This window comes from Labrus mixtus, chromosome 3 (assembly GCF_963584025.1).
Source record: "Labrus mixtus chromosome 3, fLabMix1.1, whole genome shotgun sequence".
NCBI lineage: Eukaryota > Metazoa > Chordata > Actinopteri > Labriformes > Labridae > Labrus > Labrus mixtus.
Window position 1 is genome coordinate 9,813,902 of NC_083614.1, and position 27,737 is coordinate 9,841,638.

Consider the following 27,737-nt stretch of genomic DNA (forward strand, 5'->3'; position numbering starts at 1 on the left):
CACAGAGAACTTCAAACAGCTTTGTTTTCTTTATCAACTTATTCATGATCCAGCTCATCATCAAATGGGGTGAAAAAGTATTGATTAAACAGTGATAGGCTGGAAGTTTCACAGATACCTGTGGATCTTGATGGTCATTGTCATGGCTGGGCCAGGTGTTTTTGAGGTAAACTGCCATCCTACAGATGTAGATTTATCCAGAAGCTCAAAAACCAGACCTCATTTCACTGTGCTCTGCTATCAGAGAGTCAGGAAGATCCTACACCTGCTCACATTTTCACTGAGAGTTGGTCAAATGAGGAATGAACACTATTTCAACATTTCTCATGAAAATATTACGTGAAAAATTAAAACCTTTCTTCTATTTGTTGCGTCATAATGCAAGCTTCCTCTGGAGAGGAAAATATGAAGAGCAACTGATTACGTTTCATAATCACACTCAGAACAAAGATTGTTTTCTTCAATGGTTGTGTACGGCATTCAGCCTGCCTCCACAGGTCTGTCCAGGCTGATTAACGACCTGTAGCCGGTTGCACCAGCTGTGTAAGTTCTGTCTTAAGATCTTGTGTTAAGTTAGGGCGTACCAGAAACTTACCAGAATATTGTCACATATATGACATTTTAACTTCATGTCACCAATCCGTGAAAAGCATATCTTTGATGCAGTGTTTGTTACAGTGCTGCCCCTGATGCCTAATTGTATCCTAATAAACTAACAGCTGAAAATAACTCACATGACCATCTGTTAATCAACTAATAGCTTCAAAAATGTGTGTAAACTAAAACAAAGCATTATGATTGAGTGATAAGAACAGTTACAACTACAGCTGGTGAAAAATAACAACAGTGACATCGAGTGGGGAAATCTTCAACTCAAACATAACGGAGAAGATTTGAAGATTTTTTTAGTTGGGGCTTCTGTTTACTGTCGAAGACACATTTTACTTACAGCTCGTGTGAGAAATGCAACAATAATTTATAAGTCATATTCTTGTTTTGTCTATACCGCATGGACAAGTTTTCTCATAAATAGCTAAATATAAAAAATACCCAGACTTGAAGTTTCCTTGACATTACTGTTGTGCGACGTGTTGAAATGTATGACAAAATGTATTTGATATTTCTGACTGACTATATCGACACTCCTTATATAGACATGAAGGTTTTTCTGTGAAGCATGTGTATATATAAACCCAAGCATATTGTGATTACTTCGAGCTTTCCTTCAGACTGTCTTAACACTCTGAAGCTTTGTTCCTTCTACTTGCAAGAAGAATTAAACTAAACAAAGACATTGATTGACTCATGATCCTTTCTTTTGCATTGTTAACATAAATTTCCAGCACACTTCTTGTGCCTTTATTGGAGAGACAGGACAGTGGACATAGGCATAAATCGGAGAGAGAGAGAGAGAGAGAGAGAGAGAGAGAGAGTGGGGAACAAATTGTGGGAAAGAAGCCACAGGTTGGATTTCTAACCAGGCCGCCTGGTTTAAGGCCTTCGGCCTCTGGACATGGGGCGCATGAAATAACCACTTTGCCACTGGCGCCCCACATAAAGTGATTTAACGGTACTCTGTTGTTGGACGGACAGAATTACCTCCGCTCATGGAAAAAAACAGCAGGATCAAAGATCAAAGTCATTTCTGAGGATGTAATCTATGAGATCTCATTGCTGACACCAAACAGCTGGTAAAACCTCCTCCTTATCCTCCAAGTTATCCCACCTTTCAAACGATACACAATAATAACTGTATTTTACGGAGGATTCTACACCTACTAGGAGCTGGGTGAAAGATTTGAGTTATAACTTAAGTCTATGATAGAACTATATCTCAGTAGGTGCTACGTTGACTTACAACCGGCTGGTGCAACATTGGTGGATTCCTCTATTTCAACAACAGCAGGAAAAAATGTTTGGAACAAAGAGACAACGTATGACAGTCCTAGCCCTGGTTACTGATACTGGGACTAAGAAACTAAGTTACATCCATTTAGGGAGATTGAATATCTTTTTAGTCTACAATGAAGTCATTCCAGAGAGCGGGAACTGAAAGAAGACCAACATTTTAATCCTCTCTCTGGATTTGTGGGAAATCCAAAGAAGTCTTGGAAAAAATTGTGTTAGAAATATGTTATCATTTACAAAGAATGGATTCTGTTGGGGAAATGGAGTTTCAGTTGTTGTTTGATCATCTTTGTCTGCAATAGAAACAATTAATTAACTTTGAAGGCAACGCCACTTTTTGGTCTCTTTTTGCCACTTTGGTTTAACAACATGGAACAGTTCAAAAGTAGCTCAAAGACTGAAAGTTTCTCTATCATTTTAAAGGAGCAATAAGATATGGAGTGAATTAAATGATAAAATTACTTTACTTTATCATCAGACATTAAGGAAACATGCTATGTTGAAGTGCTGGCTTCTCTGATAACAATGCAGCAGTCAGTATGGCCTCCTTTTAAGTTTAGATTCTGGTCATGAGTGGTCTGGTTTTGTTTGAAAAAAATATAAGAAAAACGCTTGGCTGAAGTGTTAGAAGGAGATAAGGTCCAGGGCTGCACATTTAGGTGTCTCAGCCAGTAATCATTTTAAGTGGTTTTGTACAATATGACGTCTTGCGGGGGAAATACCTGTAAAAAACCTGTAAAAAATTCTAAACTCTATTATATCCATCACAATTCCTGTATAAAGAATTTGCATGAATTTCCATGTACGGTAAACAAACTTCACCTGTGAATAGACATGCACTCCGAGAAAATTACTCAGATTATGTCATATCTTAAGAGACTTAAAGTCAACATGTTGTTAGCTGAAGACCTGCATTAAGAACTAGTTTTTCATTTTCGAGTTTGACAAGGACGGTTCTAGAGAAAATGTAACAAATGAGTTCCATTAGTGAAGAACATTTCACACACAGGACACACTGCTGTTACCTTTTCACTCATAAAAACAATAGATTTCAGGGTTGTTTATCATCTATTTGATTTGATCGAGTGCAGAATAAAGGTTCATTTCATATTTTAATACAGCTTTATTCTGAAGGCTGTACTTTTTGTTCTGAAAACTGCTCTCACTCTCAATAAAAGGGCTGATGCTGACTTTTATACTTTTACTGTTCTTAGTAGGTCAATCTTTTAATATCTCATCCCTTTTTTGTGGTCCTTCTCTTCAGAGTTTAGCTCCAAAATTCACCTTTAAACCCTGTCAACACAAATCTCCTTTGCAAAAAAATAATCTGCATGCAGCTTTGGGTGCCTGTAATTTCTGCAAATGTGGCTCAATGCAGCCAACAGGTTGTGTTTGTTCTCTTCTAATCACCCACTCCTCAGTGCGAACAGGTTATGAACAACATAACAATCCCATTCCTGAAGTCTCTATTTAATAAAAACACGTGGCACAGTAGAAACAATAAAGTATATATAAGTATATAGTAAAGAAAGACAAAGAATTGGACAGCACTGGGTCAACCTGTCTCCTGACTGGCTGACACTCTCCTTCCATCCATTGAGTCCTGCTCATGTAAGAGTCATGACAAACAAGCAGCTCCCTAAGCTGTGCACATGTGAAGCTCAGTGGGTGTTTACAGTATGAGGCCTTACCGGATGAGGTCGAGCAGAGCATCAGCAGAACTCATGACAGTTTTGCCGCTGTCCTCGGAGTCCTCTTTCTGGGCTGCACCTCCTGGATGGATGATGGAGACCATGATGATCCCCACGACCACGGCCACAAAGGTGGTCCACAGGTAATAAGACACCGTGATCAGACCCAGCCGACTGGAACACTTGGCATCGAGGGCCGCCAGTCCTGACATCAAACTGGAGGAGGAAAGTTAGACTCAAACTGGTGTCCAAGCTTTAGGGAAGGTAACCTTTTTCTTATACATGTTGAATCATGGAATAACATTGATCAGTCAATGCTTGAGCAGCTTGGTGAAGCCAATACATTTGGAAATAGTTTTATGAGATTCAACCTTATTCTTTACTTACACAGGAGCAGGGGTGGAGCAGCAATTTTACAAGTGCGGGTGTTCTAAGGCTAAGTACATGAGCAACCCCAACCACAGCTCAACACAAGATACCCCCAGGGGTCAAAGTCATTTCTGATCCTAAAAGGGTGTCCTCAAACCTTAAAAGTTATATTATTTGAATGCCAACCTTATTCTTATGGCTCTCCTAACACAGGACAAAACAGATCCTCATCCACTGATGGAGCTTGGCCCAACTTTTAATCCAAAATCTTGAAGACGTAAGTGTCTGCATAATAAAATTTCATATCCAAATTCATTGAAAGCTCCAGAGAAAACATGTGTATAGAGGTCGTTTCCCAACAGCTGTTTGTGAGAGGTTGATTTAAAGCTCTTGTTTCAAGCAAAGGGTAAAAACAGTCGAGCTATTTTTAAATAAAAGGCAACAAGTCCAATTTAAACCAAACATGCTGTTTCACCCTGTAGACGTCATATAAAGTCATTTTGTTATTTGATGTCCCATTTGTTTGAATGACACAGATGTATTGTGCTTTTAACATACAAGTATTGATCTGATAATGAACTGTGTTAATTTCTCTTGACCTTTGTTCCCATCATTATAATAATAGTAAAAACAGGGACATTGGACATACGATACGATACAATACAGTAAGATACGATACAATACGGAAACGATACAATACTTTACAACATGATACACAGGATACGGCAAGATTCGATACGATACGATACGATATGCTAGGCTATGCTACGCTAAACTACAATACGATATAATTTGTTAAGATACTCTTTATAGGCCTTTCGAGGAAATTTGTCTCAGACCCAAAGTTCTGCATAAAGTAGTATTATTAAATTTAAAAAAAACCAATAAAATCAATTAATATTCCACATGTAAACAAAGAAGCATATAAAACTATGATGCTAATAGACAATCCATACAGCCTCAAGAAACATTGTTTAAAATTTGGATTGTGGTGGGCTAAAACAAGTTCTTTTAAACAGTTTGGTTTTCATTGCAGGACTCTGCTGATGGTAAAAAGCTTGTGCTTATACTGGAGTATATGAGACGGGTCAGACAACATGTACAAATGTTAGTTTGGGGCATTTGAAGAAATTACTCGGGCTGATGTTCATCTTAGGTGCACGGTCCCAAAGCACCTCAGGGTTTTAACTCACTCACAAACACGTTGATTAAAGTTAAGCACAGAGACAGCTACAGTAAATAACAGCAGCAGCAGCAGCAGACCTGACTCCTTCTCAGACCTGCAAATATCCTCTTTGACACTGAGAGCTAATGCGCCTTCTGCATCGATGATAACTTTTTATTTTGCTCTATTTGTGGATTCTTTTAAGGTTGGACTATATTGACACCTGCTAGAAAAACAAGGTTGCTGTGTCCTCTGAATGTCTGGGGGAAAATACTCTGTGTGGGGGTAAAACATCACAGGGAAATTAGCCGGTGATATGACTGACAAGATGTCCATTTTTTACGGGTTATGGACATCATGCTTTGAATTCCTAATTATGCACATGTGGTTAATCTCCTGTGTTTTTCAGTAGTAGGCTTCCCCTCCCCCATGTCTGCCTCAAAGGTCACCCGTAGGAACTCTCCAGATGTTTCTTACTCTTTCTTGTGACTTGTGAAATATTGAGGTGGATTCAGCTTTCAAACAAAGGCTGACATTTCAGCCACACACAGAATGCTCCATGAGACCACCGGAGGGCTGCTCAGGGTGTCACAGATATGAGACTGAGAATAAAGTCAAACAGAGTTTCAAATGGCGAGTCCACATTGTGGTCTGGTGGATGTCACCAAACGTTCTTCAGCTAAATTAAAGTAAGACTGAAATGACCAGACAACAGATTGACATGATTAAAGATTTATCATCAGGTGTAGTGCCATCAGAAATGTAGGCGTTATATTTGACTGTGAACTGACATCAATGTGCAGATTGGGGGCGTTGTCCAAACCTTGCTTTTCAGCCCAGAAATGTTTCAAAAATACGTTTTTGTTAGGCTGAAGTAGGTAATTAAATTTTTTTTCAACTACTAAGACTTTAAACTGGCACTGAATGGAGAAAATTTGATTTTATTTGTGTTTTATTTTTGGGCTTGTATGCCTTTATTTCAGGGACAGGACAGTGGATAGAGTCATCAATTGTGGAGACAGAGAGAGTGGGGAATGACATGCATATCTCCGGTCATTGTTATTTTGCTTTATGTGATTCATGTGGTTAAAAATCATACTAAGATTTCTATGATATGCACGTTTAACACCTCTTATACTTCACTCATATCATCGTCTGTTAGTTAGCCAAGCTTACTGTAATCCGACATGTACCTGACAACATTTAGCAAAGAGATAAGATACTTATTTGTCAACAGGGGGCGCCAAAATCATCACAAACTGAGTGCTCCTCACAGGAGCTTTACGGACACCTATGTTGTGTTGTTTTTTAGTTTAAACTTCAAATCTCAATCTCATTTTTATATGCTTTGTTCGATTCATTATGGTTGTAATGTAGCTTTATGGAAAGACTTTATTTTGAAAAACAATGCTATCCAAATCATACATCAATCACCAGTCACAACTAGAAGATGAACCAGTCACCACTAACACAGCCTTTTAATCACAGTCAAGCTGGCAAAGCCGTGTTTGCAGTGTTAGCTTTGTCTTGTGAATGTACGGATCAATGCTTAATCCTCCATGGCTCTCATTCAGGACAGAATGCTCTCTCTCTCTCCCTCTCTTCTCTCTCTTTCTTTCTCCCCATCTCTTCTCTCCTTTCTCTCTCTTAGTGATGACTATAGTATCTCAAAGCAGCAGTGCTTAATGAATGAGGACACCCTCAACATTCATAGTTAAACCGTCTAAGAGAGTGTTTCACTTGGTGCTGAAACACTCTCGATACAGAGGTTTTAATATGCCCGAACTTGCTGCACCAGCTCTGTGTAAGTTCTGCTTCAAGTTGAAGGTACAATATGTAGACACTAAAATATCTAAATTAATAAGAAATGGACTAAACCTCAGTTAAAGGACATACTGTGTGTATATATATATATATTTGTTGTTGAGTACTTACATTACTTCAAATATTTTCAACAGTTATCAATGTCAGAGAAATCCTTCATTTTACAGTTGTAATGTTACGTGTTGATACATTTAGTTGTAATGTGATGTGCCGCCATGACAGACATGACATGTTTATCATTGCCGCTGCATAAGGAAGCGAGAACTGTTGCATTATGTGCTGCTGTGCTAAAAGCGTCACATAAATTATACTTGGATAAATAGTCTGTTAACATACTCCCCCTGGTGGCAGAATTTCCACACAGTCCGTTCTCAAGAGAAAATCCCCCCAGCGTCTTTTAACTAACTAATGCACACCTCACTGTGAAACTGAGTAAAATATATAAAAAAGTATCTCTGTCCACATCCTTCAGGCTACCTGCTTTGTTGTTATCCAAGCCACCTACTGGCAGGAAGTGATAGGAAGAAGAAACAACAAAGATAAAGGCCATCTCCTATACGTTTTCTCTCACTAAGTTTAAAAAAGGCAAAGTACCAAACTTAAAATGTTTAATCTAAATTAATACAAAATTGACTAAACCTATGTTATAGATTTTGTTGTTGTTGAGTACTTACATTTACTCAAATATTTCCATTTTTGTAACTGGACATGTCTCTATAGTTGCCATGGAAACACCAGATGTTGCGTCAAAGACCGCTACATACTGAAGCGTGAGCTGCTTCTGAAAGCTGCCGTACTGTTGCTGTATCTGCTGCTGTGATAAAAATGTCATGTAAATTATACTCAGGAAAACATCGTTGGTAAACATGTTGTCTTCCTCAGGTCGATTTCGCTCGTTCGTCTTGACTGCGGTCAACATGGAGTTTGTTTTCATCTGGGTGGGGGGTGGAGTAGCAGAGAGAACTCCCATGATTCCCCGCCAGCCTCAATGTCATCTTTTGTTGTTGTATTAATTGAGAGCCCCCTGGTGGCAGAATCTACATACTGTGCCTTTCAATAAAGAATTATCTGAGTATCTTTACATAAAAAAAGTAATTTTCTCTTCCTGCACTCAGGGTCGTTTACTTACTGTATTTTTCGGCCAATTAAAAAGCTATGTCGAAGCTAACGATCCAATCAAATCCATTCCGACGCCTTTTATCTTGTGATTGGTTCGATCCTGTTTGAAATACGTCTTTGGAAATAGTCACGACATGGCAGTTAGATACTCTGTTTGATGGGGACTTTAAAAAAATAAACATATTAAGGGATATATTTGTAACAAGAGGCTGACTGCTAACTTTTCCATAGGCGCCTGTCAATACTGATAAAAAATGAAAGTTCCTCCACACTCCTTCAGAACAAGCACAGAGTCCAAAATGACATCAGAAAAACATAAGCAGACCAAGATGAGCTGTTCTGAGTTCATTGAAGAAGGCGAAAGGTTTTTCATGTCATCCTAATCGTTGAAGACTCACAGGTCACCGGTCTGACTTATTTTTGGACTCGCATGAGAGACACTTTTCTCTGAGGTAACATAAAAGCACTCAGAATATCAAAACCTTCCTCACAGGATATGGAAATGAAACTTTATGGTTAAACTGTGAGTCCATTCGCACTTTATGGAATAAGCAGATAACGTGATGTCTGCGTCCCTCCTTCATTATCAGCACCATCCAATAATCAAAGAAGCACAGAGCTTCCATTTAGGTAAGAAGGTTCGACTGCTTTATTACATTAATTAAACTCAGAGGGTAACTTATAGTCACTATTCATGGAGCACTGCGTTAGTTCAGGCGGAATACAGTAGTCCTGCCCGCAAGCGGCCATCAGCTGATCCAAGTACCGCCCCAATGCCAACCAATCATTATCACACTCTGACAACAAGACGGTCTATTTAAACCATTCTGCCTCTCACTCCTCCTGCATCACATCCACTCTGCTGCTAGACACTGCTGTGAAATTCTCCCTCCACCACCCCAACCTCCACCAGCTTTCAGTCAGCACGTTTTATACTCTAGGATGAATTGTTTGTTTGTTATGTCTGCAAGTCTGCAAGTATCATTAGATTCACATTCAATGTCCCCATGGGGGGAATTAAATGTTTGCGCTCTCAGCTAAATCTGTGGCATGCTGCACTGATACTGCTGAGCGCTAAGAGCTGAACCAATACTGCCAAATACAACTGAACAAATCATAAGTGCAATAAATGGTTAAATCTATGAGGAGAGTATTCCTGACTGAAATTGAGTTCACTAAAGCGTTCATGAGTCAGCAATTCAAATGTAATGTAGCAGGGTCTGAGGGAGCAGGATGTGAAGTCTTTAATTCATGGATTTCATTCATTCACAATGATGATGTTTCATGTTATACTACAGACCAATTTGGAGTTGACCGCACAGTTGAGTCACAAAACATTGTTGTGGCAGAAAAACAGCAAAAGCTACACGGAGGAGCTGCACTTATAGAGGTTTAGAAAAGGTTATAAAGGCTCTTGTGAGGGAAGCACCATCTCATAGTGACACCCTGCAATCGAATACATGGGCGTGTTTACAGTGGAATCTACGCACACCCCACGCACCCCCTACGCACTTAGCAAGTAGTTGTGTTTGAGGACGAAGATACACATAGCCTGTTATTGTTCCTACATTATCGGGTATAGGCAGTGCTTTAGGGTCAATACTATTTTGTTCCAATTTTAAAACAGTAAACCATTTTTTAAACTTGAACAAAATAATTTCTATCTTAGAAATGGTATCCTTAAACTTGTAATAATCTTCATGAGACCATGAGGAAAATTTACCCTGCTGTTGAAGGGTAAATCCTTTTAATTAAGTGTTAGAGTACCTGGACACGACGAGCGGGAGAATCAACATCTTCAGCATCCTCATCAGCAGCTCTCCAGGAAACTGGAAGTACTTCACCTCCTGTCAGGAAGAAAAGACAAACACGATGGTCATGTAAAAAGAAGAAGATGCATGGAAGGCTGCAGGGTTGTTGAAAAATGATTGAAAACTGATGAAAGGCCCCTTTGGTGCTCTTCAGTGTGGGGATCCACCTTAAAAGCTTTTGAAGAGTTCTCAGGCACTCAGAGGGGTAGTCACTAAAAATCCTTTAATGGATAAAGACTCATAAAAAGACGATAACATGTTCAACCTCTTCAACAGCTCCTATCATGGTCAATAGAGCCCGACGATTGATCGGCCAGCCGATAATATCGGCCAACATTAGCTTATCCAGTGACTATCAGTATCGGCTAATTTTATCACAGATATGCGCCGATATTACTAGATTCATCGACCAGTCAAATAACATTTCATTTGAGTTTCATTGCATTACACTAGCAGTTCTATTTCACCAGCAGAGGGCGCGACATGGATTACAACAAGCATCATCACTCAAGCACGTACATGCGTGTTTCTTTCCAGTTGAGTGACCATCTTGTCGTCCTTTTACATAATTTCCACATTTTAGGGATCAACACAATAAATGTGTATATCTATATCTATCTATCTCTACAGATCGAACATATATCTAATAAAGATATCGGCCTACATATCAGTATCGGTATCTGCCCCAAAAACCCTAATGTCAGACGGGCCCTCGTGTATGTACTGCATTGGATGGATGTGCATAGAATTTCCCATTTTCTGCTTTTTATCGTGAATTTTTTTTTTCAAGATTTATTTTTGGGGCCTTTTTCTGTAGGGATAGGACAGTGGATACAGTTGGAAATCTGGGAGAGGAAGTGTGGGGAATGACATGTAAAGAATGATTTCAACCTGGGCTGTCCTCCTAAAGGACCTCTGTAAATAGGGTACATGCAATAAACCACTAGGCTACCGGCATGATGATTATTTTACAATATCAGGCTGGCAGCTCCTGGAGAAGTCTTCCCACAGAGCTTCTAGAAGAAAGACTTCATTCTTCTTCTACATTATAATTTGCATTTATATAGCCTTCCTAGTTAGTAGGAACACATTACAGACATTACTTCCACTCATGACATCAGTAAGAAGTCCAAAAGACAGTCAAAAAGAGGGAGATGTCAGTCTTTTTCATTAACCTCCTTAAATGAAGACAAGAATTAAGGAAGGCTGTAATTTAAAAAGTGACGAGCAGGAACAAGGCTTTGTTAGGTCGTCTGGCACGCTGCAGAAGCATTAAATAAGCGACATCACTGCACTTTCACAAAGAGGAAAAAAGAGCAAAGTTTTTACTTCTTTTACATTAGTCACTCCATGATTAAAAATGTGACATGGCTTAGTAAAAAATGACAAAGGTTGAATCATCACATGAAAAGTCTCAGTGAAAGTTAACAGTAGAGTCACTCAGTTCCAAAACGTGAACTAAAGGTAGAAACCAAATTCTTGTTTTCTCGTATCTTCTGGCTATCAAACCATGCTTTATTCAGCTGTCAGATTCGACGTGTAAATACAAGGATAAAAGGATTCCATCACTTTTGGTTTTACATACGGCTCAAGTAGGGGCGTGTCCAGGCTTTCTTGGACTTTGGTGGCCTAATTGGGGCACTGACTTGTGCAGGGGTGGCATGAAGTTTGTATGAATAAAGAGCATTTATTTACACCTTCTGTCTGCACTAACACATCAACTTGACATTTAAGCTTAAATCTTTAAGGAATAAAAAAATGTACATCCAAAGTCACAATCTAAAGTAATTAGAAAAAGTTGCACAAACATCTACACACTGGAAACTGTGAGCTGCTGGTTGCAACACTGCCCTGAATGGTGGATTTCAACATAAGTCCCACCCATGGCAAGCAAATGACCAAGCATAGTTAAGAAATTTGGGGTGGTACCTGGGGTGGCCAATAAGATTTCAAGGGGGGGGGCATGCCACCTCTCTGGATATGTCCCTAAAGATGTCGGCTAACGTTAGCTGTCCTCCGATTGCTGCTAGCTGCACGTCTCCACTGACTCACCTCTGGACTCCATCAGTGATCATTTCTGGAGCCAGGGGTCTAACATATCATCTAAATGTTGGCAACAGGGCCTTCAATACGCAGCTGAGCGTTATGTGCACAATTTCACAATCACAGTAACATCAGTTAGTGCTCAATGCTTCAGATCCAAGTGGAAAAGACAGAAGATTAATTTACTGTCCCTGGAATTGACTGCCAATGGAGCTGTCACAGGGCAGAACTGCTCATTATCATTACTACAGATTGTAGTTAGACCTACTATATTTTTTAAATATCAGTTTTAAAACCAATGAAATAAACAAACAACTTTCAATTTATGGAACAGGATGAAAAATACTTCACAAATAAGATGTGGATTTTTTGAGTCCCTCTTGCAGATATCGACACAATTTCACTGCGACGCACTGAGAGGACCAGACGAAAGTTTCTCTAACTGGAAGTAGCCCAGCAACATTTGCTTTGAGTGGGAGCTCTCCAATTGGTGGTCAGCGGACCAATCAGAGAGAGTCCACAAAGGGTTAATTCATCTGTAACTTGTTGCTGCAGGAAATCAGGGATAAACTATGGTCAGTCATGTTAAACCTCAGCTGCAAGGAAGTGTGGACAACAGAAACGTGAGGAAAAGGAGAAATCCTTCCTGAATATATGATCCCATATGCTCTTCTGCAAAGCATCTCGAGATAACACTTGTTTTGAATGGGCGATATATAAATAGTGATTGATTGATGTTGATGTTTGCTTTCAAATCACAAGGAAGGTTTGATTATTGCTTATTGAAATAAGCTTTGGCTTATTGGCTTCACCTTTCCACACTTGAGGTTGCTGCTTGATATGTACACAGGTTTGAATATGCTTTGAGTTGACATCAGTTGAGTCCTGACTTCACCATAAATTGGAAAAAGGCTCACCTGCACATCTGCAAAAGTTTACAGGAGTTTATGCTTGTGCATTTTATGAGCACAAACTCTTGTAAAGAGGCAGATCATGATGCAGTTTATGAGCATTACAGTACATTGTGCTATCAATCTATTCCTCATGCCCCACCGCTCCCTCACTTAGCACTAAAGATTGTGATTTTTATATCATAATACTAATTTTTAATGAGATTTCTTTGTTTTTTTCTGTTTAGTAAGGACACCAGGTCTTTGTTTCGTTTTATGCAGTGTGGCTTACTTTTATTTTTCCATTTATGAATTTCTGCTTGCATTTAAAGCTAACATTTCTTCTGATTATTTTGTTACAGAACTCGACTTTGCATCTGAAGTTAGACTGAAGCTGGGTTTGTGTTTGTGTGTTTAGAGATCAGCAGCTAAATAAAAAATCTTTTTTTTCAGTCCTGTGATTGAACTGCATGGTGCAGCTGGTGTTTTCTCCTCCAAGGGTAACATTCATTTGGCCACTTGGGGGGGAAATATGTGAGCAAAAAATGACTTAAAACAAAGCTTTTGCAAATAAACTTCCTTTCGAGGTAGATGTTGACACTGTGTGAAAAATACAAAGCAACATTTGCATTTATTTGAAGTAATGTCTTTGGCCATCTGATGCATGTTCACAATCCTTAGTGTTCATGGTGGATTAATGGTTGGTCTTTTACCTGCTTTTTGTTACATAAAGAGTGTCTTCAGATCACACTTGTTATGAATCGATGCTATACAAAGAAAGACTGATTAATTGATGAATAGATACTTACACCTGAAAGAAAAACATCTGGCAGTCTAAATGCCTCGAGCCACATCAAGCTTTACTCACTGACTGTCTGCTTTGTGGTGCTGGGCAGGTAGCATGCAGGAAAAATATTAGACTTTTTTTGCTTCTGCTGAAAACAGGAGCCTATTGATAAAATTTAATATTGGGGTCATAAATCCAAAACAATGTGAAAAAGATGACTTAAAAGCTATGTAGAGCTGGTGTTTACTTCAGTTTGGTGATAATTATTTGTGGTTTACAATTTTATACTCTGGATTCTGGATTAGCAGGACACTTCATGTCATTGCACTTAACTACGAAGCTAATGAATCACACGTACAAATTATACTCCAGAGACAACTAGGGAACCACTGTTGACTCTTAAGCAGAAATATAAAATCACACATGTGGTATGGAACAAAACAGTTAAATAACCGTGTCCACCAAGAGGTTTTTCAGGAAAGAAAAGCACGTCCGTCCTGTCCACAGTTTGTTGACAACGGCCGCTGTGTGACCGACACTGCTAAGTGCTACTTTTTACTGCATGTTTTATATTTGAAATCATTTTTTAACCCTGCAGACACGGCGCAAAGAGGATGTGAGTACAAGACACGATCTATAGGAGGCTTAAATACAGGGAATATCAAACATTTTGAAGTGCCTGTGAAAAAAAGCTTGGTGGACATGGGCCTTAGATTGTGCTTCATCAACCTGTGCCCATTGAAAAGTGTGAACTCAACATTGCTAGGTTACAAAAGTGAACCTCCATGAGCCAATAGTTTCTGTTTTAGATAGACCTGTGTGCTTAATATTTGCTTTCATTTAAGGATACATCCCCAAGAAAACGTGAATACAATGAAGAGAAATTGTGTCCTGGCATTAGCAGCAACTCTACACCTGGAAATTCTACCCTCGAAAAGACGAGTCAGATTAGTTTCTTCTCTGCCAATGTTGATGACAAAGCTGATATTACTGTAGAGGTCCTGTCATTTCTTACTTTTGATTGGCAGGTCAAGGAGCAGTGACAATGATGAGCGTGGAGCTTTTTCAATTGTTGAATTGTTTTCAACTGAGAGCACGGTGAGTGTCAAAAAACAGGGCGTTATTGAGCTCAGGACGCTAAGCGCATGAAAATCCTCAACATGACTGACCATGCTAGTTTATCCCTGATCGCCTGCAGCAGAGGGTTACAGAATAATTATAATAATGAATTGTTGATACATTTAAAGCTGTGTGTGAAATGAACAGTTGCAGTCTTTTTCAGACTACTGAGCTTTTGGGTATTTTAAAAAACATGACACTTTGAGTTAGCAGCTGGACTTTTTACTTCTTAGTGTATTTATTATGATGTATGCTGGCTGTATGTGTGTATGTTTTTTTTTACTGCTGACTGCAAAACAAATAGCCCTCTCACAGGGATAATAAAGACAACCTTTACCTTGAACTGCAAACCTTTATAGCAAACTCAGTGGAATAGAGGAAAATACAACACAAAACCATCTGGATAGGTATTCCAATGCCATTCAGGGTTATACACATTTGGTAGTATTATTCCACTAGATCCTTTTCTATGAACATTGACAGTCATAACAAAAGATTCCATTGCAAAGGGTGCTTCATGGAGATTGTTGTGCATATAACAAAAAAAACCCTCTAATTTTGTGGATGTTGTCATTCCATTGGATTACACATAGCATTGATATAAAGGCAAATATTCTCATTGTAGTGTCGTGTAGCAGACTTTGTTGCTACGGCCGCTACTTCCGTGTCTTACCTCGGGAAATCCCCCGCGCCCCCTCCCCTCTGACAGGGAAAGTCCCCCGCTGTGAGGAGCATATGTGAACGGCTAGTTTGGGACAATCTCCGGAGAAGTCCTCCTGTAAATATCTAGATATTATCCGGAGGGCATATGTGAAAACAGTTATAGTGTCTCGAATGACTTACTGGCCTTTAGTGTTGTACACTCAAACATCTGTATTTCATACAGTATGCTGAGTATGTCTGCAAGCTTTAATCTAAAGAATCAAACACAGAGCCCGTGCAGCTCCAAATGCAACATCTCAACAGCTTGAAATAAAACCTGGATAAAAGTGCATTTTCATGAATGAAAAAAACAATCCCCTGATATTAGTCACAGTATGACTAATGGACCATTTTACCATAAGACAAGAAATCCATAACCACAGATTTTCAGTAAGAAAGCCAGTCTCTTTCGTGAAAACAAGACAGGATGTTTGTCCCAGCCGCAGGCAAATATTACTCATTAGTCTGTGTGCTTTGCTAGAATCTTGTGTAGGGGGAATAGATTTTGTTTAGCAGGTTGTTATTTGTATAACTTCCTATGAAGGTAGTAGAGGCTTGTAGGGGAGGGTCCCACCTAACAAAGACAGGTAAATCTAAGATGAAAAGCACGGGAGAAAATCTAAACGATGTCACAGATAAAACCCCAGTGACGTGTTCGAAGGCCAGGGAGTTTTGGATGACAGTTTGGCAGAAGTCCGCAGATCTCACAGGCTTTCTGTGTGTTTGTTTCAGTGTTCACTGGGTTTAACGCTGGCATCCACTCAGAGCAACAGCGGACAGCTGTTCTCTATCGGCTGTTCTGTTTCATCCAGCCTGGCCTCATATCCCAGCTCTGTCAAAATGAACCTGGCAGTGTATCAAGAGTTTAAAAAAGCTTCTTTTCTCTCAAGTCATCTCTGGGGTCACATTGTGGTTCAGGACATCGGCCCAAGAGTCGCTGTGTTGAAAGATCCCACACCCTGAAGTGTATTAGCTGTTGACACACTTCTTGTAGAGATTGGATCTGTTGACATATTCAGTGACTGAATGTTCCACATTAAAGCTTGTTCCTGTTTACTTGTTCTGCCATGCCATAAAGAGATTAGAAATATGGTGCGTGGGCTCGTTGTTGGTTTATATTTGTTTCTTGACCTTATTTTTAGGGATTGAGATGGGATTGTTTGATTTTTATTAATATCAATTATAAATATTAGAGGTTAAAATCTTTCCTTTTCTAAATTAGATTAATGTAGATTAAACAGGTATTGTTTTTAATCATTTGTGATATAACTGGTAATTAAAATAACCAAATAGCTAGCACCCTTTAGCAGCAGATGCTATAAGTAAGTGGTTCAGGTAAACAGGGATGCCTTCAGATTTGTTTGACAGGGGTTGGCTTGAGGACGTGGCATGAAGTATGTGTGTGCAAAAAAAAAGAAATATGGCTAATCATGTGTCGGGGGTTTGGGGTAGGTGGGCCAGGCCCACCCAAAGCAATTATTTGGCGCCTGAAAGGCCAAGTGAAAGGGCCCTTCCAGATCTGATATGATTTATCAATACATGTGAGTTAGCGCTAGCATCCTGGCAGTGCCACTGCTTTTCATTCCTCCTGTCACACCCCTCCAGGTAAAACAGGTCTTGGTATGGCCATAAGCAACTGGCTCATATCTAATGTAAAATGTCTATTAGTCCTCTGAACTTTTATTTACTTCAGGCTATGAAATCACCCTGCTTCTTTTGGGACAGGAATACAAGAAAGGCCTTTAATTATTATCCAAACTAACCTGGTGTACAGCAAAGATATATGAAAGACTATAACATTTGTACTGTTAACTGTTAAATTAGCATATCCATCAATTAAATCACAAATTACTTATTTAATATTGCTATGAAAGACAGCCCAAACCTGCTGCTCACAGTATTAATGCAATCACTAATGAGTGCTGGGCTGGTCAATGGAGCTGTGCAATCATCAGAATGTAGCTAATTTAGCTATCTTTAGCTTTTCAATTTAGGTGTATGAGGGATGAAAACAAATGTTTTCCCCATAATTTGAATGTCTCTTTCCATCTAGGAAAATGTCATCTTTTTTTATGTGTCTTGCTGCTTTATATCGTTATTGATCTGCAAACTAATCAACACTAAATGCACAGGGGCCCCTAGCTGAGACCTGCCTCTATATATATCAAAACATGAAGCAACACCAGGCTATTAAAGGGACGGGGCCTTAAACTGGGATGGGCCCTTATTTAAGGTTTATGGTATGTTAGCCTTGCTACCAGCTTCATGTCTGTGTTCACATATCATTACAAAAGACTCTATAAAACATGGACGTAGATTGACATCACCTGTTGGTTACTGATGGGACTTTTGAAGCCCATTGATGGCGGTCACCATATTGGAAATCGTGTTTCAACTTTTGATCAACCAAAGAACAGGCAAAGAGTTGGAGCTGAGATAACCCTCATCATTCATAAAATCAGTACAGGTGTGTTATAACAATAAATATCACCCCATACAGTGTGTAGCAATAAATAAATTTGTTATTCAGACCCAATTCATTTTTTTAAACCATGCTGTAAATATAATTATTTCTGCTGTTGAAATGGTCATTTGAAACTGGGTCTTTTTTCCCTTGCTCCAAAAAAGGAATGAATACATAAAAGGCAAAGCAAGCCACAAAAACCAGGCCTACTGCTTCAATCATTATCAACAACAACAACAACAACAACAAAAAACATTTCCTCATAGCTGCTTTTAAGCGTTTGTGATCAATAATTTCACATTACCAATGGATCACATGACTGCGAGTAGATCGACCGTAGCAACAAACCTGCAGAAAATTGTCCCCGGACTCAACTTTTGGCTTGTTTTGGTTGTTGTTTTGACTTTACTTTTATGTTCCTTCTTATTGCTCCCATGCAAGAGACTCACACTAGTTCATATCAGTTGATCATTCAGTAAAGGGCTAAACTTTCATTTCTAAATGGTGGAGACCAAATGCTTGGCAAAAAATTAGACAAGAAAATAATTAATTCAAAGGAGTTTTATGAGACTTCTGCTGGTTGTTTGAATGTAGGCTAACAGGTTAATGGTGATACCTGAATATGTGCTTGGAACTTGTTTCTGCTGCACATCAGTGGCAAGACATTTTTATTAATTTCAGGTTTCAACTCACTGCAGAAACAGAAACACTTGTGACTGCTGTGTCTTTCTTAAACAAAGTAAGGAGCTCTTCTTGTCTTGGCTAAAGGATGGAAGAAGATTTAAGTGAAGTTGTTTTGTGTGTTTCACCTGCATCCACTTAGAGTTGTGATGTTATCGAGAACACATGCTGTATGTGCAGCCAAATGAAGGCAAAAGAGAAAAAAACGACTGCAGTGTAGATTAACAGAGACAGGTTGGGCATCTAAAAGGCAAATTATGTTCTGTGCACATCTCTCTGATCTCTGGCTTCAAAAACAGTCAGTGTAACCATGTACCTGTAAAAATCAAATTGAAAATTTTTGGGATGATAATGGAGGACAGCCAGCTGCACAGTTGCCAGGCCGTCCTTGCAAATAAGAATCTGTTCTTAATAACCTGCCTGGTTAAAGAATAGTAAAATAAAAATAAAACATTCTAGTACACATTTTATAGAATGAATACCATTTTTTAAAGAAGTCAGAAAATAAAGATTTCTTGCATTAATTGTTTGATCGTCTTTCTTTCATCGTCAGGTAGGTAAGTCCCAAGTCGGGGCTTTAAGTCTGGGCAGGTCGACTGCTAACTCCAAAATATTAAAGTGTAAAGTTCTCAAGAGTAAACAGCAGTATCTCAAAATTGGCTGATTTCTCTTTTAAGATTGGCTCTCCAGCAGGTCCATTTCACAACAGCAGCGTAACAAAGCTAAGCTTTTACTCTTTAAGTGAGTGATTTTACAGGCACAGCTTGTTAAAGATGGAGTCAGTAGCATTGTTCGTTGCAGCTTGTTAACACAACATTCAAATTGGGCCCCTTCTCTTGGGCTCATCTCAACCAGAGGCGCACTCCGACTGCACGACTTTAGCTTGTACGTTTACTGCATGTAGCTACACTGCATGCTACCTGAGAATAGGCATATTCCATTTGTTGTCATGGAAAAGCCGATAACTTAGCACACTAGCACAACCTAAGCGCCTGCCTATCTAACAGAAAGCAGGCCAGCTCCACGTCCACAGATGAAAGCCAACGTAAAGTTTACCCTCGTTTCGGAATGTGGGAGCGTTTCGCCTCACTAGGATCTTCTCTTCTTAGCCACTACGCCCACATCCCTCATGTTCACCGGTTTGAATTGCATCCAATACCTGAATTGTATCCACTCCTAAACTCACCTGCACGCTGTAATTAGCTGGGGGAAATAAACACCAGCTCCTCACCCAACCAAAAGAAAACATTGAAATCCAGGCAGATTCTCTGAAGACACAGTCGCCATCACATAAGTATGGAGGCCCAGAAGTGATGATTGAGAGGCAATGCTTTTGTATAACAAGCTGTATGAAAGAAGCTATAGTAATGATTTCGTTTGAACCCTTGGAGAAAATAAATCAGTACAAAGTTGTTCTGAGTAATCACCTTCGTCCTGTGATTACATCCGTGGGGCATGGGGGGCAATGGGGGTTACTGAACAGTGTGATGAGTACAACAATGATGGGAATCAAACCCTAAGGCCTCTCTGGACCTCTGGAAAGTTCTAGAAATGTGCTTTTCTAGTCTTCTGACAACTCAAAGCGGTTTTACACCTACCCATTCACACACTAATGGCAGGTTGCTATTTAAAGTGAACATCAGAAGTAACTAATCTATTCATACACACTCATACTCTGCCGATGAAGCAGCGGGAGCAACTTGGGGTTAGGTGTCTTGACCAAGGACACATCGGACATGTGGCTGCAGGAGCTGGAGATCGAACCCCTGACCTTCCGGTTAACGACGACTGACTCAACTATTTGATTCCCTTTGACGAGACATGATGTAAAAAAACGACATTGGAAATAGCGGATGGAGCAACTGATTTCAACATTTTTGCCTTTATATCAAGGCTACATGTAGTCTGACTTGGCTGTTGTGTGTACGTGACTCTCCGGGCTCTTGGAGCCAGCCTCAAGTGGACACTCGACAAACTGCAGGATTTTGCACACCCGCATTGGCTTCAATTTTTAACAACCAAGGTTGCCGCTTAGTCTTACACCACCAATGGTTTGGGAACCCCCAAAGAGATCACAATTTTGATCTTCAGTATTTTTGATATTCTTTTTACCTGTCTTTTTGTGTTTGAAAAGTGCTTTATAAGCCAACCTTTCTTATCTTTACACCTCTGACTGATAATCAACTGTCACAGCAAACAGGCTGCAACACGCTACCAAAACTGTAAACATATCATATTATCATATTAGGACTTTCATTCAATCAGTAGTACCTGGCAGTTTTAACCTCTAGGTGGAAATCTAACTCCTGACGTGGTAAAAGTTTAAGATCGTCATCTCTGACAAACTCTGAACAAACTATATTAATAATATAAAGATGTTTGAAACAAACAGGCTCCCAGAGACTAAAGTTACACAGCTGCAGGAACAGATGCAGGAAGGACAACTGGCAGATAAAAGAAAGATTGGCGAGTATTAATGTGCAAACTTTTTATATTTTTTCCCGTCGTTAGTTCACCTTAGAACCGACGATAATAACTCCTGCTTTTTCTCTTCACTGGATGTGTGTCTCTGACTCTTTCATGTGACGTGTATCACAGTTTGAGAAGTTATATTTCAGCTGCAGCTCTGACGATAACAACCAGAGCCGCATGAGGACACTTAACATTCATATGAAAATATAATTCAAAGCCAGGAGAAGGTATTCATAATTTAACATCTTAAAAACACAACTAAAATGCTCCGGTGCTTTTTTAGTCTCTGTTGAAGGATGAATGATGATATCAGTAACAAATAATCATTCACTTTACGGACTATAATGTTATTATACAGGACACATGAAGTGTCACTCCCCCATCTCGATCAGCTCTGGGAGCTCCACGATCAAAAGATCTGATTGGTCAGTGTGCGGAGATTTTCACAGGTTGATCTCTTATCTCCAACATAACCTTCTCCGGAGCAGGTTAGGTGTGAGGCATACGTTACCGTGGCAATATACCCAGGTAAGAAGTGAACCGCCTTCGTAGGATTGAAAACCCAGGGTTACCCCTAAAGTTACCCCGCTAATCACCCCACGTCCTGCTTGGTAGTACAGGCCACAGTTCAGCGTCTATCCGCTGACAAGCAAACATAAACAAGTCGTGTATTGTATTGATGGGAGTGAGTGAGAGGTTGTGGAGATCAGCAGAGATGGGAGGACGGTGGATTGAGGCGGGAGCGTAATGACAGCTAAAGAGCTTTTCTGCCTGGCATTAAGCAGAGAGAGCTTAGTTTGCTGTATAAGAGCAGGATCAGCACTCAAACAGCCAGCAGAGGAGGTTTGTCTCTGCTCGGCTCATCTTGCACCCATGGATATGGTTCAACGTATTTTCTATGCTTACTCGTTCTCTCCTGTGTACTTCTGTTCTAAACCGTGTTTTACTATCGTCACTACACCATGTTATAGTCACAGTGGACACACACAACACCTGTATCACATGTGTATATGTTCATATATGGGTTTTTTAGTAGGCCTACATATGTTAGTTTTGATTTAATTTTTCCTATTTCCCTGCTCTCCAGAATTTTGTTGAGCAGTATTTGTAAGATAAGACAACTGAGATTTGGAATGCGTCCGAATTGTCATTTTTGCTTATGAAGGTTCCTAACTGAGTGAAATGACCCGGGAGCATTTAAGTGGCGGCCATGATAAGAGCTGTACAAATTCTATAAAAGTTAAGGACAGGTGGGTCAGTGCTTCCTTTATAACATCCTTTAGCATAGGATACACTGGACCATCCTTTAAGAAAGGAGATGAGATATGCCGTCCCACAATTCTTTGCGGCCGCAACATTAAAGCATCCGAGCGTACACAAAAATGAATGATGACCGTAAAGGAGCTCAGATCATGTGAGGGAAATTTTTAACCAGATGATGTTTTATTCAACGTATTTCATTCACTGAAGAATGCTTTGTGCAGTTGTACATTTGTATGCTTAAAACATTGTGTATATCTTACATAAATATAACAATTAATTTCATACAATAATACTTATTTTGGATGAATGTTGATTTCTGAGTGGACAGGAAGCTGATGGTTTCACTTTAGTTATCCGTAGCCTGGTAGCCTATATTCCTTTCATTTCAATTCCATTCCTTGTGGTAATTAGGAGTATTTCACCGGTAAGAAGGCACAGGGGACAGACGTCTTCAACATGGAAGACGGTCCATTCAAATGTGAGTTCCTCTTATTTACCAGCTCGCACATAAACTGCTTTAACTAAGAAATAAATTAAAACAATTTCATGTTTTGAATTTTCACATTGAAATGCATCTAATATTTCCTTTCCCAGTGTATAAAACAGTAGAGCAGTTAATTTGATTATACTGTTTTATTTATTTTCAGGGAGGCCTTGATAACTGTACGAGTTTCAAACAAGATGTTCACTGAAAAACAAAATGCCACTAAAGAAGCTTTGGAGTATGTTTATTTAACCACTCAGTGTCAGGCCTACTTTGAAGTAACTTATGAGTCCTGCACCTACCCCTTAACTGCTGTGGCCCTTTATTTGTGCCGTGCATAATAAATGTATCCAATAAGTAATGATCCTCTCTCTGACATGAGTTTCAGCTTCATCATCAAAGAATTTAAACTTGAGGGCATCGTTACCCTAAAGCAGGCATTAAACTGTTTGTTATAGGAACTGAGAACCCCCACTGGGACTGGCCGGGGTGAGGACACCCCTGCAATGTGGGTGTTTTATCTGGACATGCATGAGGCAATGGGGTCAAGACCACCATGAGCCCTCCTTTTCCTCATTGACCTCTGATAACCTGGTAACCAGCACAACCAACCCTGAAACCACTACAACATCAGATACAACTGCACTGCCCGGCACATCCACGTCTTCCCCTGAACCCCCTCAGCCCCCACCTACCAAGAGAAAACACACTCAAGACCTGATGGAGTTCTTGGAGAGGGAGGCTGAAAAAGAAGAGAGACACCAACAATTCTCTCGGCAAACTGACAAGTGGATAAAATGTGACCCATTTCTGTTTAAATGTACATTTTTATTATTTTATTTACATCTTGTTATTTATTTCGTTTAGGTCTATTTAATATGAATTCCATTGAGGTTGAAAATATACTTCTGGACTTGCTTTTCATTTATTTTCAATTTGAAAATGTTCAAAAAATTAAAAAGAAGTGATTGCCCGTCTTTCAGTGATTCTGTCAAACATTTAATTTATTCTTTATTTTACCAGGGAGAACCCACTGAGACCGATGTCTCTTTTCCAGGGGTGCCCTGCAGCAATACAATCAAAGACAGAAGAAACACATAACACAGAGTTCAATTAATTATTAAACCTTCTGTACATTTGTAAACACACACAGATTCTTGCTAACCCATGCCTTTTTTTAAAGTGACATTTTAAAACAGTTTAAATTACTTTCCTTTAGTGGTTAAGACACTAGCTCTTTAAAAATGCCGTATGATAGAGAAGGCAGCTTAGCTGTCATATGAGAATGACGGGTACAGCAACACTAAAAAGTGACCTTTTTCCATTCAGTCCAAACACTTGGTATTTTTAAAGTGACTCAGCTTGAGAGCTGGTTGTATGGATAGAGATGTTTGTAGACAGAAGAGAAGGGGGATATTACCAATGAGTGCCCTGTAACTATACAGAATAAAGTGCTGCTTTCTGACCCAACGAGGGCCAGCCTGCAGAGTAATACACTTCACAATGGGGAACGGTTTTCTAAACAGCAGGGAGGGCGCTGAAACTGCCGTGGCTCCTGACAGATGGTGATCTGAAACCATGGTGATACTATTCTGCGTCGCTTTCTGTTTCCGCTGGAGTGAGGGGAGTTCATCTCAAAGCTTGCTGATGTATATGTACGCTCCTGTAATAAACACCGGTAATACAAACCTGAAAACCTGACACTGACACAATTGTGCTTTAGTCTTCTCTGAACATCAGATGCTGTGACAAGATACTGCTGAATCTTTACACAGAAACAGAAAGTAGTAAAGAAACAGTGTAACAGAGAAAACGGTACACTGTATTATTTCAAGCTGATTCAGACCCCATTTTTGGGTCCTACAACTTATTTTTAGGTCGAATTTCAGCCATCGCCAGTCGTGCATTGAACACTGAGGCACGACGTACGATCACGGCCCGATCAGTTGATTTTCGGAGAGCTCTCAGGTCGTGTGTCCGACAATCGGGTTGCACAGTGTGAGCACATAAATCCTGAGCTGTGGTTGTGCGTCCTGGACAATTCAGTCGTACAGTGTACGCTGGGCCCAGCGATTCTAGAGTTTGGTGAGGTCCTGGGCAAAAACTAATTTGGGGGCCCTCCAACCAGCGTTCATCACCATTATGTCTGCCAGTGTCCCAACGCTTACTCCTCTTCCTCTTTTTATTCCTAAGTCTCTTTTCTCTCATTCCTCTACAAGATGTCTACTTGTGCATACGGGAGGTTTGCTACCATCATTGCAAAATATGCACATTTGGGGCCACTGCTTTGGTTTAAGTGTGTGAGCCCTCACCGGTTGCCTGCCATGCCTGTTGACAAGCATGCACCTCTAGCCGGGCTTTAGCTATCACTATCTAGGGTTTGCTAATTTCATCCAGCATGTATTACCTGTAGCAGCAAAACTCTAGAGTCTATTGAATTAAGCATTGATATATTTAAATGCATCATTATTTTTTTAATAGTAAGAAGAAGAGTTTCTTGTTTCTCCTTTAAAAACTTAGTTTGCTGTTTGCTATGAAACAGGGGTTTACTAGCTCAGCTCAGGATACTAACAGTGATGCTGCTGCTGCTGCTGCTTATGTAATCCATGCTTTAAATCTCTGACAGACGGCGTTCTTCCCATGAAGCAGCACAATGATCGCAGCATTGTGTTTCAGCTGGAGGCTACAGAACAAACACACAGCTTTTAATACAAAAGTTTCTTTTGCATTTTAAAGCTTTCTGTCAACAAGAAACAACTATTGCAGCTACCAGCAATAACACTGTGCTCTACTATACAGTATGCATTTCAACAAAAGCTCATGACTTATTTGTGATGTTTGGGTGATGGAATATCTTGTCAATAGTTGTGTCACTATGTGTCATAGTTGTAATCAGAGGTATCATCCTTTGAAGGACCCAGCTTTTGTAGCCTGTGTAGACAGCTCAGGCTGAACTGACAGTCTGGTCTACAGAGGATTGCCTTTGTGTCAGGGGAAGGTTTGTGCTTAATGCCTTTGTAGTATAAAGCAAGTTCTGCTCTTGTGGATGGCTATGAGTGACTAGCAGTTGTTATAAACGCAACCTCTCAAATTACCAATCCAACCAATCCAAAAAAACAAAACAGGATGGTAACAGACAAAAAGCCAAATTAATGCTTCTAAATAATTGTCCTCTAATGAACCAGCTGTTGATGTCACAGTACTGTAGCTGTGTTTCCTCCTTACAGTACACTGCAGCATGTAGTCTGTTAAAGTTTGTCTCTATGATGCTCTGGATACCTGCGTTTACTCTCAGTTTTAAGAAGTTGTTTCCTCTTCTTTTCAGGCTGATCAATTAAGATAATATTTTGTTTTTCTTTATCATGCCGCATGCACATTATACAGCAGAGAGCAGGAGAGTTTATTTCAATAAATGTATCTCACTGCGAGTAAACAGATCGAACCAACAAGGTAAGTAACCGGTGCTATTGATATAGATATATAGATATACAGCAGCCAAATAGGAGACTGGACTGTATAATGCATGCTAAACACAATGTTGTTTCTCGGTGGAGCACAGTGGGGATGTTGTTTGTCAGCTCTGCTTTATTTCTGCCTCATTGCTTCCACTGATGGAAACTGTGAGATGTGGATACGAGCTCAGAAAAAAAGAGCTTGATGGCTCTTGAGTCACTATTATTTTTTTGAACTGCTGACACTTTAAAGACCTGAAAGCTGCAGAGAGAAGTCAGAGGGGAACAAGAGTCAAATACTGAAACCTATAAGACAATTAGTTTGTGTTACAGCAAAACTGTCCATAATAGGTTGTATTGCATAACTGTCAATCTAGAGAGGGGGCGGGCCATCCCGGTCTAACGGCCAAAAGATAAGGAGCCGCCATCTTGATTAGCTGAGGCGGGCAGGTGTGCAAGAAGACACAATGTTTGGGACTGTGAGCTACTTGGAGGGAGCTTCGACCAGAGACTGTTTATTGCTTCCCCGTTTGTCTTTGTATCAACAGTGCTACGAAAAGGATCGTATGTTTATCTTTCTGGTAGATCATGGGTGCCTAGCACACTTTGATTGCTGAATTCTAATGTCTTTAGCTTCAGTAATAAAAAGTAATGAAGTTAATATATTCACTTATGTTCCTGAGCAGGACCCCGCCTAGACCGCACCTTCAATCACCTGACAAGCCTTATACTGAGCCATCCCACTCCACCCTGTTTGATTCAGTTATTCGACCCACCCTCCTTCCCTTCCTCTCCTCCATTCACCCTCCTTCCTCATCCCTTCATCTTGTTCGTCTAATTCTAGGCGCACAGTCTGGGCCGTGATCAGCTCGAGATCAGCTTGAGACTGAACCCCCATCCTGAGTCTCCCTCTACCCTGCTGTCAGTTCAGACCGGCTGACTGACAACATCCTCTTCCATTATATTCATCTGTCTCATCAGTCATATGATCTATAATTATAAACACATATGGTTGTGGGGTGGTCCTTGATAGTGAATTAGTTCAAGTTTAAGTTCTTGGTTCATGTTGTTGGACACATTTTTACCCCTCTGGTGAGCGTTGTTTATGGAGTATGACACGTTGCCCTCTGCCTGTATCTCCTCTGTCAGCTCTTGACCCTGAATGTCAGAGGGATGTGTGCCTCTATAAATCATGTAAAAACATAAAGGTCCGTACCTCCTGTGCCCCTCTTCGGGCAGCACGCTGACAGGCACTCTCATTTGATGCACAATGAGAAAAAGCATTTTGTTTGATTGGATTGTAATCCCCTATTGCGAGAGTAGAGGCGTCACGGCTATATTTAGGCCTATTTGAGAATGGGACAGAGCTTTGGACAGGTGGCTGATGGGAAAGAAAATAATGCGTTTTGTTTATGGAGGTGCTTATGGAGTAATTTTACTGAAGCTATGACTTTAATTTACTTTGAGCTTGGGGGTTTGTTTTAGCTTGACTG

General features: G+C 39.9%; 1 protein-coding gene across 1 annotated transcript in view; it reads right to left on the minus strand.

Moving 5' to 3' along the window:
* Nucleotides 1-27,737, minus strand: part of slc1a7b (solute carrier family 1 member 7b) — a 42,966-nt gene that overhangs the window by 9,956 nt on the left and 5,273 nt on the right. Inside the window, exons 2-3 of the mRNA XM_061031046.1 lie at nt 9,844-9,923; nt 3,600-3,815 (exon numbers count right to left, since the gene is read on the minus strand). Coding sequence (XP_060887029.1) covers nt 3,600-3,815; nt 9,844-9,923 — 296 coding nt within the window. The remainder of the gene's footprint in view (nt 1-3,599; nt 3,816-9,843; nt 9,924-27,737) is intronic.